This window comes from Sapajus apella, unplaced genomic scaffold, assembly GCF_009761245.1.
Source record: "Sapajus apella isolate SASKATOON/1434 unplaced genomic scaffold, GSC_monkey_1.0 scaffold54, whole genome shotgun sequence".
NCBI lineage: Eukaryota > Metazoa > Chordata > Mammalia > Primates > Cebidae > Sapajus > Sapajus apella.
In genome coordinates, this window is record NW_022436994.1 from 14035637 (window position 1) to 14051602 (window position 15966).

The following is a 15966-nucleotide window of genomic DNA, read 5'->3' on the forward strand; positions in this document are numbered from 1 at the left end:
TCTTAGGTATCCTAGTCCAGGCACAGTGGCTCATGTTTGTAATCCCAATTTTTTGCACTGGCCTCTGCTATCTACAAATAGTAATGCTCTATGCTACTACTAACAGTATTTTTGCAATCCCTTTGATAAATCCTAGTCCTCTATTTTAGTTCTGAATAATAGATGTGCATTTTAATTTTTAAGGTAGATGGTAAACTTTCCTATAGAACTTGTGAGATTTCATCTTATGGGGCAAACGTTGTTCACAAAATGTTATACTTCACTTCTTGAGGTAGAGTTAAAGAATTTGAACAACTGAATAGCAAAGATTCGTAGGCAATGAAAGTGGCCTAAGATGTAATTATGTTATTTGCCTTTCCTTTAGACCAGAGTATCTTTGCACTTGGCCCAATGGAAAACAGGCTAAAAAGCCTGAAAATAGGTCAGGTGCCATAGCTCACACCTATAATCCCCCCCAAAAACCATAATATTTAAAAACAGTAATATTTTAAGAACTATAATTATTTTTTTAAATTTTTAAGCCTGAAAACAAAATGTTCTACACCCAACTCTCAGAGCATTTTACTAGGTTTTTCACTAGGCATCTTTAAAAGCATTTTAAGCAAAATACTAATTGCCCAAAATGCAAAACAGTGTCAAGGAAAAGCTCTGCTTTCTCATAACACTTTTTCAATTCCATTACATTACATTCACATCTTTTGCCAACTAGGGTGAAGAGCTTTGAACGGGTTTAAAGAGTGCAGACTGCACTTTTGTTAATATTATTGCCCTCAAAGCAAGTTCTCCATGCTTATATTTCCCATGTTGAGAAGTACAAGTACTATATTTGTCATCTTCAATCTTTGCATTACCAGAGTTCCTCTTTCTCCATCTTGTTCTAAAGGATGAACAAAAGCTTGAGATATACATTTCAAAATACAAACTGCAGCACAAAAGTCCCCAATGTTCACCCGAACTGTATCCACTTTTCACCATACACAGCACACGCCAGATAATGCTTTGGTAAAGCATTTCACATCCTGAGTACACTGTACAGCATGAGCTGTTGTAGGTGTACACAGACACGTCTCATCTCCTGTAGGCAAGCTGGATGAAGGTTCCAGTTTCTCTTCTTGGATCCACCCTTTTTCCAAATGGCTAATCTGCTTCAATAATATCCACAGAATCAGTTCTCAATGGCAGATTGCAGATATCCCATTGAACAGCATCTATGGGCAAGCTTCCAGATGGTTAGCCTTTTTATATTTGACTCTTGGTCAATAAAGATGCAATGTTGTTTACTGCTCTATTCACAACTAGGGGTTTCTTATCACCAGCAGTATGATAACATGAACACATTCAGTAGCCCCTCTATTAGTATTGCCCCTGTTCCACACATTGGATCAACTATTGTAACTAAGGTAGAGGACCACAGAAGCTGGGTATCCCAGGGGCAAGAGCTGATAGGTCCAAAATGTTGATAGGTACAAAAGAGTTCATAGGTCTAAAATGTGTGATACGTCTTCAGGGGAGACTCACTTTCGTCAACGCAATGCCCACAATGATTTCATCATCATAGATATTCAAAGGAATTGCAATATCAAAGTTGTTTGTGTTGGCCTTCCACTTAAAATAGTCTTGAAAGTCACCCCCAGAATCTCTTCCAGCCTCATTTGAGGTAAAGCAATGTTTCTCTCTTACTCTGTTGCACATGACTCTAAACTTTACACCTGAAGCTTGGTTTCTTCTTTTTTGCTTTCATCAGTCTCATCTTTGCAAGATGCCAAATCATTACCTACTAATGTTGCTACCTCCTTTGATGGCTGGATTTTCACAATAATCTAAGATGTGTGAATCTAAAACATTGGAGTGGCCGGGCACAGTGGCTCATGCCTGTAATCCCAGCACTTTGGGAGGCCGAGGAAGGTGAATCACCTGAGGTCAGGAATTGGAAATCAGCCTGGCCAACATGATGAAACCCTGTCTGTATGAAAAATACAAAAGTTGGCTGGGCGTGGTGGCGGGTGCCTATAATCCCAGCTACTCAGGAGACTGAGGCAGGAGAATTGATTAAACCCAGGAGGCGGAAGTTGCAGTGAGCCAAGATCCTGCCATTGCACTACAGTCTGAGAGACAAGAGCGAAGTGGCTCATGCCTGTAATCCCAGCACTTTGGGAGGCTGAGGCAGGCAGATCACCTGAGGTCAGGAGTTCAAGATCAGCCTGGTCAACATGGTGAAACCCCGTCTCTACTGAAAATACAAAAATTAGCCAGGTGGCAGGCACCTGTAATTCCGGCTCTTTGGGAGGCTGAGGCAGAAGAATTGCTTGAACCTGGGAGGTGGAGGTTGCACTGAGCCAAGATCACGCCATTGCACTCCAGCCTGGGTAACAGTGCTCCATCTCAAAAAACAAAACAACAACAACAACAACAAAACCATTGTAGTGAATGAACTCTTAACATCTCTCTCATCTATTTTGACTTCTTGTCCATCATCAACCTTCCCTTTACCTGAATTCTCAATTACCTTTTTGAGCTTTGGGATTTTTCCCCCTTAAAATCAACATTAATTTCCTTAATTTCCCTTAAGTAAAGTGTTTGACAATGGGAGTTTTCCAGCTAAGTCTTCAAAATTCTTTAGAATTTCTTTGTTTTTCTAAACAAAGAAACTTGATCTTGAAACTCCTGAACAACCACAAATAAGTTATCAACTGATCTCGGACAATAACCTTGAGCCAAATTTTCACTGAAATGACAAAATGTATCTTGCCATGGTCTCTGCTGATTGCACAGTGACCCCAATTTGTCTCTCACTTCATCCACAGCTGTTTGCTCAAAGCTGGCTCCAATAGCTGCAATCACCCTTGCAAAAACTAAAACAGTGAGAAAGTTACAACAGTGAAAGGGATCTGACCTAACCGACTCCATCTTGATTCTAACCAGGCTGCGCTTGTTTATTTCTGGGCATAGGCTGAATTAACTTTTGGTGGAACTTAAAGCAGAACTTTGAAACAAAGCCAATAAAAGTCCTTTCCCAAAACAAACCACTTACTTGCCTGGGGACCAGACTACCTTTGTAAAACTAACAAATTAGACACAAGATTAGAAATTATGGTTTAGGAGTCATGCACTCAGAGGCTGTAAGACTCTGAACCTTCCCAATTGCTCCTAGGAATAACATCACTGCTATAAAACCTAAGATTGGTACTGAAGATATTTCCTATACCCTGCATTCTGATGCACCAACTGCTGCCACCCAGACCAATAATCTGGCTCAACCTGCTCTGTGATCCCACCCAGAAACAAAAGACAGCTAGAAAAACCCACTTTGACCCCCTATGACTTCACCTCTGACCCATCCAATCAGCATTTCCCACTCCCTGGCCCCCAACCTGCCAAGTTATCCTTAAAAAACCCCAGTCTCCAAATTCTCTGGGAGACTGACTGGAGTAATAAACTTCTGGTCTCTTGTACAGCTGCCTATGCATGAATTAAACTGTATCTGGGCCACTGGGCAAAATGAACACATTGGGCAGTTACACAGCGACTTGAGGAAGCTGAGACTCACTTCTGAGATCACTTTCTGTCACTTGTACAGACATCTGGTTCTCATGCAGGTTTACAACTAGGAGCTGTTAGTGGCTTCTTGAATGTCAGACATGTTGGCAGTACTTCCAAGATCCCTAACACTGTCCCAGGCTCTGGAATCCAAGGATGGCCATGAGGAGTGATCTTGGAAATATCTATGCTGTCCTTGTGCCATGTCAGGCACACATAACAGTGTTTAACACTAATTCAGTTTCTGCACCTAAGGAGCTCATAGTTTCTGTGAATACTATTTTCATCTTCTAAAAAAGGCAACTGAAGTCAGTGAAAAGGATATGTCAGGCGGCCACACAGAAGCTTTCAGCTCCAGCACTCTACTGGTCTCCTGTGCTCAGGTCACACTACTGGAAGCCACCTCCAGGTCTTCACTTTTCTACCTCCAGGTAATCCAAAATAAAATGTTCTCCCTATCTCTTTTCCCCTGAACTCATCATCATATACATGGTAATTCCCAGGCTAAAGCCTAGGAATGTAACCGTCCAATGTGTTCACCTTGCCCAAAGCCTAGACACAGCCGATTCATCAAGACAGGGGAATTGCAATCCAGAAAGAGCAATTCTCGCAGAGCTGGCTGAACAGAAGACTAGAGGTTTTTGTTTTGTTTTGTTTTGTTCGGTTTTTTTGAGACGGAGTTTCCCTCTTGTTGCCCAGGCTGTAGTGCAATGGTATGATCTCAGCTCACTGCAACCTTCACCTCCCAGGTTTAACCGATTCTCCTGCCTCAGCCTCCCAAGCAGCTGAGATAGATTACAGGTACTCGCAACTATGCCCACCTAATTTTTTTGTATTTTTAGTAGATATGGGATTTCACCATGTTGGCCAGGCTGTCGCAAACTCCTGACCTCAGGTGATCCACCCGCCTCAGCCTCCCAAAGTGCTGGGATTACAGGCGTAATCCCTGGCCAACTACTCTATATAATAAAGTGGATAGGCTGGAGTCTTCAGGGCTTAACTGTTTCACTAAGCTTTAGTGGCAATATTCTACCTTGATTAACTCTACGACTTTTATCTACAGAAGAAACAAAATGTAATGAATTGAATTCCCACAGAATAAACAAAAAAACTGTGTGTGTGTCTCCATTCATCAAGGAGGACAGAAGCTGAGAAGATAGCACACTCATCAGCTTGGGATGTCACAGAACATGTCAAAGAGACAGTAAGGAGTTGCAACTACAAGAGGGTGAATGGAAATCACAGGTCCAGGCTACCCATTAGGCTATAATTTAATGAGTCTTAAAGCTCTTTAAGATTCTGCATCCTAGGCCAGGTGTGGTAGCTCACACCTGAAATCCCAGCACTGTGGGAGGCTGAGGAGGGCAAATCACTTGAGCCCAGGAATTCCAGACCACCTTCGCCAACATGGTGAAACCCTGTCTTTACTAAAAATACAAAAAAAATTAGCCGGACATGTGGTGCATGCCAATAATCTTAGCTAATCAAGAAGCTAAGGTAGGAGAATTGCTTGAACCCAGGAGGCTGCAGTTGTAGTGAGCCAAGATCGTGCCACTGCACTCCAGCCTGGGCAACTGAGCGAGACTCCATCTCCGGAGAAGAAAAAAAAAAAATCCCATATCCTACAACTGATTTCAAGATTCATAGTTGGCCGGGCGCAGTGGCTCACGCCTGAAATCCCAACACTTTGGGAAGCCGAGGCCGGTGGATCACCTGAGTTCAGGAATTCGAGACCAGGCAGGCCAACATGGCGAAACCCATTTCTACTAAAAATACAAGAATTAGCCAATTTGGCCGGGCATGGTGGCGCATGCCTGTAATCCCAGCTACTCAGGAGGCTGAGGCAGGAAAATCGCTTGAACCTAGGAGGCGGAGGTTGCAGTGGGCCGAGATGGTGTCATTGCACTCCAGCCTGTGCGAAAGAGTGAGACTCCATCTCAAAAAAAAACAACAGCAACAAAAAAGAATGCTTCTAAGATTCATAGTGGATTACCATTCTCAAATTCAGAGGGAGTAAAGAAAGTCCTATAAAACTGTAGGAAAGTTAAATTTCAACCTCTAAATAAAATTCTGCGACAGGTAACTGTACAAAGGTGTCTTTTATTGTACAGTGTCATTCTTGAACTATCACACTTCTTTATAACTAGAAGTTCGTGAAATAATCCACATTTTACGAGTTTTGGCCATTTTGCATTTTTTTTTTTTAAATCAGTCTTTCTGCCTCCTAATCTCCTCCCTAACTCGCTTCCATTTGACAAGAACTGCAAAGAAGGGGAGATAGAGTCCAGCATTTGTCAGCACAGCCTTTGCCCCCGCAAGTTATTCAAAGCACCGGGCTCAAGTCTCTGAAATACTGCTGGGTGTGCATTTTCGAAGTTACTTAAACTTGGCAAATGAGAGGATAGGAGTAAAGAGACGCCAAGCGCGAGTCGCTGGACGTGCACGGCCGGACCCCACCGCGCCCGAGTCCTGGGTCCCAGCAACGCGCGGTGCAGGGGCGACCCCGAGGCGGCCAGAGCGGGGAAGGCCGGCCAGAGGCCCACGGAGCGGGGACGCAGGGAGGCGAGCAAAGCCACCGGATGGGCTGCGGGGTCAGCAGAGACTTCAGCAGACCGCGACTGCTCTCCTCAGAGCGCCCCGGGGAGCAAGCTGGGACGGTGGTCCCTTTAGCCGCCCAGACCAAATCTCGGAGGGTACCTGACTGCGGGCGGCCAGTCCACAGCCCCCTCCTGCCGCCCCAGCCGGAGAAGAGGCCGGTTCTGCGCAGAGCTGCCACCCTCGTCAGCGTCGCCAGCATCGCCAGCATAGTGCGAGTCTCACACAGCATCAGCCACGGTGCGAGCGTCAAACTCCGTGAGGCGCCATCCTGCGCCACTGGGGGGCGCCGACTGACGCCGCAGACCCCACCCCGCGCCGGGCGGGGCGGAGCACTCCAGTCCCAGCCTCCGGCCGGGCCAGTTTCTCGTCTGTCAGTCAGACCGAAGGCGCTCAGACTAGAAAGGTTGTTGCTGGAGTCTGGTCTCCGTCCTTTCCTGTGCCTTTTCCTTCCTCTTTTCACTTAATCCACGAAGTGTCTCGCCAAGTTAGTAACCTTTGTAATACCGCCGTCCCTGGCGGAACCTTTGTGACGCCGGAACCGATGTGCGGTAAGATGGCTGCGGTCGGAGGACTGTTTTGGTAAAGGACTAGCAGTTCTCTGTGGAGGGCCGGTCGATACAGTTCCGGTGGGAGAACGCTGCAGCGAGGTCTTCGGCTTCGGCTCCTGAGATGCAGCGACAGAATTTTCGGCCCCCGACCCCTCCTTACCCTGGTCCGGGTGGAGGAGTTTGGGGTAGTGGAAGCAGCTTCCGGGGTACCCCGGGCGGGGGCGGACCACGGCCGCCCTCCCCTCGAGACGGGTACGGCAGTCCGCACCACACGCCGCCGTACGGGCCGCGGTCTAGGCCCTACGGGAGCAGCCACTCTCCGCGACACGGCGGCAGCTTCCCGGGGGGCCGGTTTGGGTCTCCGTCCCCTGGCGGCTACCCTGGCTCCTACTCCAGGTCCCCCGCGGGGTCCCAGCAGCAATTCGGCTACTCCCCAGGGCAACAGCAGACCCACCCCCAGGTAATAATAATAGCCAGCGTTTGCCGAGCTCTCACTGTATGGCAGGCACGGTACTAATATTCCCTTTACGTGGATTATTTTGTTTAATCCTCTCTGAGGTACTATTGTTAGCCCTGTTTTGCAGATGAGCGAACCGAGGCTTAGAGAAGTTGAATAACTTTCGGAAGATTACCCTATCAGAGTGGCAGAGTCGTCCGTTCTGTTTTAGAGCCCTTGTGCTTTTAACCAGTACGCTGCCACCCATACACAGATTTTCCTAATTCTCCATTTCCTCCTCTTTGCCAAGGGCCTTGCCAGTTTGTTTCAGTAAATCGTTCTTTTTCTCTTTTCTGTTTTTTTTTTTTTTAATCTATCTTTCAAGCTACACTGGCTTCTGTTCCAACTTCCCCGGAGAGAAAATCGGTGGTAGTGGAAGTTTTCCATTCCTTTAGTGAAAGTAAATCCAAAAGACGGAGTGTTTTAGCCTGTCTAGGATTTATTTCTGTGATTTACAACTTGCAACTACGTGTTTTTCCTACGTGTTTTTCCAGCTTGGTGCATTCTACACCAGCCCTACCTCTTTTGAGCCTGGAGCCAAGGAGTAAAGAAAATATTCTTGAGCTAGAAAGGTTCTAGAAACTTTATAGTCTTGTTTTCTCCTGAAAAAATGAACATTTTGAGGGAAAATTGAATAACTTGATTTCATCACGACTTGTATTTAGTTACTGCGAAGTCACTACATTAGACACAAAAGTATTTGAGATGACAGTGGGCATGGAATTATTAATGAGAATACCAGATTGCTTTAGGTACTTAAGAAAAAAAAAAAAAAAGAAGCATGGACTTTGTAATTGAACGTATTTAGGTTCAAGTCACAACCTTTAAGCAGCAATGTGATTCCCTCTAACCTTTAGCTAAAGAAAGAAGCACCAATTATCTCTACTAAGTGTTTTTTTTAACTGATTTTTTTTCTAAAGGGTTCTCCAAGGACATCTACACCATTTGGATCAGGGCGTGTTAGAGAAAAAAGAATGTCTAATGAGTTGGAAAATTATTTCAAGCCTTCAATGCTTGAAGACCCTTGGGCTGGCCTAGAACCAGTATCTGTAGTGGATATAAGCCAACAATACAGCAATACTCAAACATTCACAGGCAAAAAAGGAAGATACTTTTGTTAACATTTCTGAAATTCAACTGGAAGCTTCATGTGTCAGGAACATCTTGGACAAAACCTTAACTTGTGTTGATAGAAATTTACCCAAAGATGACATTGATTGGATAATTAGTAAGGTCTTTTTGTTATTTTTCATAATATCGGGTACTGTTGATATTAGAGAAAAAACTAGGATAATCTGCAACATTTAGCTCTGGAAGTGCCTACCACATTTTAGAGGTTTACAGTTTTCATATATTTAATATTCCTGGTTATATAATGGACATTTGTCTTTTAATGTTTTTTCAATGTTTTAAAATAAAACATTTTGTCTTCTAGCTATATTGTGGTTTGTGATATGATAAAGATGTAGACTTATTACAGTAATGGTTTGTAATCACTTAGAGTTCATAGGTAAAGTGCAAATTATTTTTGAAAATGAAATAGATAAATCATCCTTTGAGCTGTAGTCAGCTCTGTATTTGTTCATAAATAATGAGGATGAGAATAACAGTTCTATTCATACTCATTTTATTTAATGCTACTGTTAAAATGCATTAAAACTTCAAGCCCCAGAATCCCACTTAAGCATAACTTTATACTCATTGAACTGGAAAAAGCAAAGAAAGACCACATATAGCTAAATCAAATTGTTCTATCTGAATTTCTCTACTCTTTACCTTTTAGCATTATGGAGTAATTTTGTCTTGAGGCCAAAGAAGATAGCTACCAGCAGTCTCAAATCACTTCCATTGCAAAAAGAACATCTCTCATCTCCATCAATCCAAGAGAAGACAAATTGGCCATGCTTAGATCATTTTTCTGTATTATTGAACCAATTGAGACTAAGTAGCTTGAATCATGGACACATCACCATAATGAGACAAGATCCTGTGGCCTTGAGCACCACTAGGCCTACCTGGAGTAGAGAAGTGGTTGTCCCAAGTAAGAGATGCTATGTATATATACCTATAGTACTAGAGAGAAAGATATGCAAGAATTATTACCCCAACTATTTTTTAAAACTCAAACTTTTTTTTTTTTTTTTTGAGATGGAGTCTGTGTTGCCCAGGCTAGAGTGCAGTGGTGTGAGCTTGGCTCACTGCAGCCTCTGCCTCCCGTGTTCAAGTGATTCTTCCGCCTCAACCTCCAGAGTAGCTGGGACTACAGGCGCACACCACCATACCTGGCTAATTTTTGTATGTTTAGTAGAGACCATGTGGGGTTTTTTGTTTTTGAGACAGGTTCTCACTCTGTCACCCAGGCTGGAGTGCGGTGGCACAATCTTGGCTCACTGCAACCTCCGCCTCCCGGGTTCAAGTGATTCTCTCACCTCAACCTCCAGAGTAGCTGGGAGTACAGGCACACACCCGGCTTATTTTTGTATTTTTAGTAGAGACAGGGTTTCACTGTGTTGGCCAGGCTGGTCTCAAACTCCCAACCTCAGGTGATCTGTCTTGGCCTCCCAAAGTGCTGGGATTGCAGGTGTGAGCCGCCACACTCAGCCTGAAATCAAGTGTTTCAACATGTAGCACAGTCTGTAGATGTTTTGAAATCACAAAATATGAAGATAGAGCTGTTAAAACTTTTGTTTCAACATTCCTAGAAAAAAACATGTAAAAACAAAATGCTCAACACCTCCTATTTGAACCATATCCAGTTCTATTTGTTAACTAGATATTTCACAGAGACTAGAAAATAAGAATGGAAGGCTTTTAGATTAATAAAATTTCCATGAAAGCCAAGATTTTGGAAATTCTGTTTCTGCAAGTTACTAGCTGGATAAATTCACTTCTCTATGCCTCAATTTTCTCATATATAAGATGAGGAAATTAATAGTGCCTGTGTCATAGAGGTGTGTTGGAGGATTAAATGGATTTATGTATGCAGCTTTAAGAAAGGGCCTGGCACATAGTAAGCACTCAATAAATGGTAGCTGTTACTTTCTGTTTACCCTATTTCCTAAGTTTTTAGAATAGTGTCTGCAAAATAGTAGGTACTTAATAAGTTGATGAATGGATATAGAAATTCTGATTATAACTATTATATTGTTCTAACTATACCCTGTATATAAAAGAGATAACTTAGTAAATTTTCCCCAGTATTATAAAGAAAAAGTCTTTATTCCCTAACATCATGTCTTTCCAGATGTGTTGAGATCATGATGTGTAATGGAAATTAAAGCAAAGAGAATACTTTTGTAAATACTTCATTGAACTTCATAGGTAAGAAATACTGTCTTTAGGAAATGACGCTTGAAAATAATTTACTGAAGCATCTCTTAGAGATCACTGGGTTATTGGCAAAGACGAAAATAGAAATTAGGAAGGATTTTATGCCAGTGTATTCGTATAGTATTTGGAGGACATCCAAACTGTAACTCTTCTAATGATCTACGTACATTTTATTTCATTATAAGTGTAACATAAAGGTAAAATATCTTGCTAAAGCTTACCAACATCTGCTTCCAGAGATCTGGCCTTTCTGAGTGTTTTAAGAGAAAACTTTATTCCTCAGGAAAAGTACATACACTATTAGTAGTGTATTCAGTTATCAAAATTCTTACGGCTTTGGTCATTTGATTTGCTACTGTTACTCTCTTATTTATCAAGGAATTGATCTTTCTTTAAAATGAAAGGAATGGTATTTTAGTGTTCTAGAATACACATTTTTACCTTCATAGAAGTGCCAAATAACTTTTTAGAAAAACTTACAAGTATGTATATGTCTTAAAAAATTCAGATGATTAAAGGATAGGAGTGTAGTCTATAGTAGAATCTTCAAACAAGGGTCTGTATACTCCTGGGAATATTAAACTTTCTAAGGAGTATGCAGGCATAAATAGCTTTAAGGGAATGCAAATTCAAATCCCAATGCCCATATAAACTCTGTATTAAAATTGACCTACTTAAAAACATGTCCGTGATCAAGGGATCATGCCAGTTCTTTTTCCCTTCTACTTTAGGTAATCACTATTCTCCCATTTCACAAAAGAAATCTATGGCAAGTTTGTGTTTTTCAAAAATGACCCCAAGAATATTTAAAGTCTCATACCCTCTAGAACCTTGCCGCTACCCCATCAAGATGTGGACTTATGTTCCTTCCCTTTGAATGTTAACAGACTTCTTTTTTTAAGAGATAGGGGATCTCCCTATAGGTCTCCCTATATTGCCCATGCTGGTCTCTTAATTCTTAGGCTTAAGGGATCTTCCATCCTCAGCCTCCCAAAGTGCTGGAATTACAGGTGTGAGCCACCACCTTCAGCCTCTTAGCCAACTTCTGACCTCCATAATTATGCATTGTGGGTAAATTGTGGTGTTAAGAATGAGTTATGGGGTGCCTGGCTCACACCTGTAATCCCAGAACGTTGGGAACCCAGGCAGGCAGATCACTTGAGGTCGGGAGTTAGAGACCAGCCTGGCCAATATGGTAAAACCCCGTCTCTACTAAGAATACAAAAATGAGCTGGGCATGGTGGTATGCACCTGTAATTCAAGCTACTGGGAGGCTGAGGCAGAAGAATCACTTGAAACCGGGAGGCAGATGTTGCAGTGAGCCGAGATAGCGTCATTGCACTTCAACTTGGGTGACAGACTCCTATCTCAAAAATAACAAAACATTATATTGGCCCATATGGAGATGTTCAGATTCAGATGTATTATCAAGTTGGGAAATCATGATGACAGTGTTCAATGACCTTGCCTTTTTGTTTCTGGACTATTTAAAAAAGTTGTTTCTTCTGTGGGTGTATTGTGTGAAAGGAAAGCAAAAAGCATGAATTTAACATGAAGAAAAAGATACCTTATTTTTAGGCAAAAAGCAAATGGTAATGCTCTTTGCCTCATCTATCTAAGAATTAAAATATTCAAGATTAGTGTAAAAGCATGATTAGTGTTGGTGAATCTCCTGTGAAGCTAGCTCTGTTTCCACTGTTCTTGATAATGATAAAGAGCCTGGTGAAGATTTCTCAATTCCTGTTTCAGTAGCATAATTTGCATGATTTCAAGGAGGAAGCAGTTAAAAGTTTCATGTTTACTTCTGACATACTAACATTATATCTTCGAGTTAAAAACATATTTTAGAAGTAAGTTTATATTTTCTGAAACATTTTCAGATTCTTAAGAGGAACATTTTCATTGACCCTTGCCTGTACCTTTACTATTAGGTTCTATAAATCCATATTAATTGTTTTACCTAGGCCAAAATCTACTGCTATTGTCACTCAACGATTTCTCTGTTTCATTCATTCCTACATATACTTAGGTTTCAGTTAACAGAAATATGTTGTGGTTTTTATTGTAAATAAGACACAAGACCATCCTGGTCAATACAGTAAAACCTCGTCTCTACTAAAAATACAAAAATTAGCTGGGCGTGGCAGCGCACTAATTAAAATGAAGGAAAAAATACCTTGTTTTTAGGCAAAAAGCAAATGGTAATGCTCTTTGCCTCATCTATCTAAGAATTAAAATATTCAAGATTAGTGTAAAAGCATGATTAGTTTTGGTAAATCTCTTGTGAAGTAAGCTCTGTATTTCTAATATTCTTAATAATGATAAAGAATTAAAAAGTGTTGTAGGCCAGGCCTAGTGGCTCATGCCTGTAATCCCAGCACTTTGTGAGGCTGGCCTGAATTTAGTGAGTTATATCAATTGATTGTTCACAGTCAGTTACAGATCAAACTGCTTGTTCTATTCTTCCCCACCCCTTCTCAATGCTGCACTTCAGTCTGGAAAAAAAAAAGTAGCAGCCATCAGGACATCTTATATAAGCTGAACTTCCTAATGACTCAATTATCTATTTATTTATTTATTTTGAGATGGAGTAGTGCACTGTCAGCTCTCTGCAACCTCCACCTGGGTTCAAGCAGTTCTGACTCAGCCTCCTGAGTAGATGGGACTACAGGTGCACACCACATCACCTGGCTAATTTTTACATTTTTAGTAGAAAAGGGGTTTTGCCAGGTTGGTTTCAAACTCCTGACCTCAGGTGATCTACCAGCCTTGGACTCCCAAAGTGCTGGGATTACAGGAGTGAGCCATCATGGCCAGCCTCAATTATCTCTTTTATTTTGCTCATAATTTCCATAATTTATCATCTAATTTAAGTTGCTTTAAGATTCACTATTTTTTTATATGCCACTTAGCAAAAATATTGCCAGTTAGGCTATGATATGTCATTGATTATAAGGTACATCTTAATTTCAGAGATGTTAAATATGTCTTAGTTTGATAAGATACCATACAATACTTTTTTTTTTTTTTTTTTTTTTTTTTGAGACTGGTCCTGCTATGTTGTCTAGGCTGGTCTCCAACTCTTGCCTAAGCCTCTTGGGTAGCTGGGATTACAGGTGTGTGGCACTACACCCAGCTCTTATACAATACTCTTTTTTTTTTTTTTTCCCCAGACAGAATCTCACTCTGTTACCCAGGCTGGAGTGCAGTGGCACGATGTCAGCTCACTGCAACCTCCACCTCCTGGGTTCAAGCAATTCTCCTGCCTCAGCCTCCCGAGTAACTGGAACAACAGGTATGCACCACCATGCCTGGCTAATTTTTTATATTTTTAGTAGAAACAGGGTTTCACCATGTTGGCCAGGCTAGTCTCGAACTCCTGACCTCCTGATCTGCCCGCCTTGGCCTCTCAAATTTCTGGGATTACAGGCATGAGCCACCAGGCCCGGCCTACAGCACTCTTAAAAGCAGAACATACACTTACATATAGGTAGGTATATAGGAGTAGACGCCCTGAAAAAGTAGTGTGGGACAGTACATTTGACTAGAAAATTGACTTTATTTAATTAAACTATTCTCAGATATTTATGTTTGTTCAAATTCACTAAAAAGCATAATTGTAGCCAGGCACAGTGGCTCACTCTGCGATCCCAGCACTTTGGGAGGCCGAGGCAGGCAGATCATGAGGTCAGGAGTTCAAGACCAACCTGGCCAACATGGTTAAACCCTGTCTCTACTAAAAATACAAAAATTAGCCAGCCATGGTGGTATGTGCCTGTAATCCCAGCTACAGAGGAGGCTGAGACAGGAGAATCACTTAACTCAGGAAGTGGAGGTTGCAGTGAGCTGAGATCATGCCATTGCACTCTAGCCAGGGCCACAGAGTAAGATCCTGTCTCAAAAAAAAAAGTTTAACAATTAAAAGATTGGCAACAATCTAAATGACCATCAGTAGGAGAAATTATAAGTTGTGTATTTGCGCAGTGTGATAAGATAGCAGTTGATTGAATTAGAGCCACTTGATACAACATGAATAAACCTAAAATCATGTACAAACAAAGGCCAAAGCAAAAGTTATGTGATACTCTTTACGTAAAATTTAAAAGTCTGCAAAACAATATGCTGTACTCTCTATGGGTGGTAAATGTAAGGTGATAGTATAAATACAAATAAAAGTAACAAATACTTCAGATAAAGTAATTATTTTGGGGCGGGTTTGGGGAGATAACAAGCTTCAAATGAACTTGAATGTGTGAATGGGTATGTGTTTCAAGTCAACCAAATTTGGAAAATGTTAAAATTTATTAAACCTGGCCATGGAATATACATATATTTATTTTCTGTTCTTTGAAATATTTTATAATAAATTTACTCTGACCTCCTAACTCATACTATGATGCCAGCATCACCTTAATACCAAAGTCAGACAAAAACATTACAAGAAAGGAAAATACATACCAATATCTCATGACCATAGATGGAGAAGTTCTCAATAAAATATTACCAAATGGAATCCAACAATAAATAAAAAGAATTATATTGGCCAGGTATGGTGGCTTACACCTATAATCTCAGCCCTTTGGGAAGCCAGGCTGGGAGAATCACTTGAGCCCAGGAGATGGAGACCAGCCTTGGCAACAAAGTAAGACCTTATCTGTACAAATGCTGGTCCACGCCTAGGGTCCCAGTTGCATAGCAACACATGAGAGGCTGAGGCAGAAGGGTAGCTTGAGCCCAGGAGGTCAAAGCTGCAGTGAGCAGTGTTCATACCACCACTCTCCACCCTGGGGACAGAGCAAGACTCTGACTCAAAATCAGATAAAATTATATACTATGACCAAGTGGTATTTATTCTAGATATGTAAGCCTTACTCAACATCCATAAATAATTTAAAGCTTTTTTTTTTTTATTTGAGACAGAGTCTTACTCTGTTGCCAAGGCTGGAGTGCGGTGACATGATTTTGGCTCACTGCAATCTCCACCTCCAGGGCCCAAAGCACTCCTCCCATCTCAACCCCTGGAGTAGCTGAGACTGCAGTTGCACATCACCATGCCTGGGTAATTTTAGTATTTTTTGTAGAGATGGAGCTTGGCCATGTTGCCCAGGCTTATCTAGAACTCTTGGACTCAAGTGATCCACCCACCTCAACTTCCCGGCGTTACAGTTGTGAGCCACGGTGCCCAACCACAAAAAAGCACTTAACAAAATTCAATACCCATTCATGACAAAAACTCTCAGCAAGCTAGGAACAGGAGGGAACTTTCTCAACTGGATTTTTTTTTTTTTTACTTTACAAAATTCTACAACTGACATCATACTTAATGGTAAGAAATTAGATTCTTCCCACTAAGATCAGGGAAAAGGTCAGGATGTCCTCTCACCACTCTTATCAATATGGTACTGAGATGCTCACTAATGCAATAAGACAAGAAAATAAAAGTATAGAATTTGGGAA

The 15966-nt window shown here is 41.7% G+C and overlaps 2 protein-coding genes and 1 pseudogene across 2 annotated transcripts in view; 1 reads left to right on the plus strand and 2 right to left on the minus strand.

The window, feature by feature from the left end:
- Positions 1-6421, minus strand: part of SUGCT (succinyl-CoA:glutarate-CoA transferase) — a 692109-nt gene extending 685688 nt beyond the window's left edge. The window contains exon 1 of the mRNA XM_032244476.1: positions 6235-6421. Within this exon, the coding sequence (XP_032100367.1) occupies positions 6235-6364 (130 nt within the window). The 5' untranslated portion in view covers positions 6365-6421. The remainder of the gene's footprint in view (positions 1-6234) is intronic.
- LOC116527448 lies at positions 515-4916 on the minus strand (annotated as a pseudogene).
- A 69-nt stretch (positions 6422-6490) lies between the features above and the next one.
- MPLKIP (M-phase specific PLK1 interacting protein) lies at positions 6491-8617 on the plus strand. The gene is made up of 2 exons (XM_032244478.1): positions 6491-7143; positions 8100-8617. Exons 1-2 carry the CDS (start codon positions 6805-6807, stop codon positions 8298-8300), a joined length of 540 nt encoding a protein of 179 aa, XP_032100369.1. The 5' UTR covers positions 6491-6804; the 3' UTR covers positions 8301-8617.
- Positions 8618-15966: the final 7349 nt, after the last annotated feature.

What these genes read in the sequence shown, in the direction of transcription:
- MPLKIP (XM_032244478.1), top strand. Translation starts at nt 6,805, where the DNA reads ATGCAGCGACAGAATTTTCGGCCCCCGACCCCTCCTTACCCTGGTCCG. An exon ending in AACAGCAGACCCACCCCCAG is followed by an intron (nt 7,144 to 8,099) that starts GTAATAATAATA and finishes TTTTTTCTAAAG; the next exon opens with GGTTCTCCAAGGACATCTAC.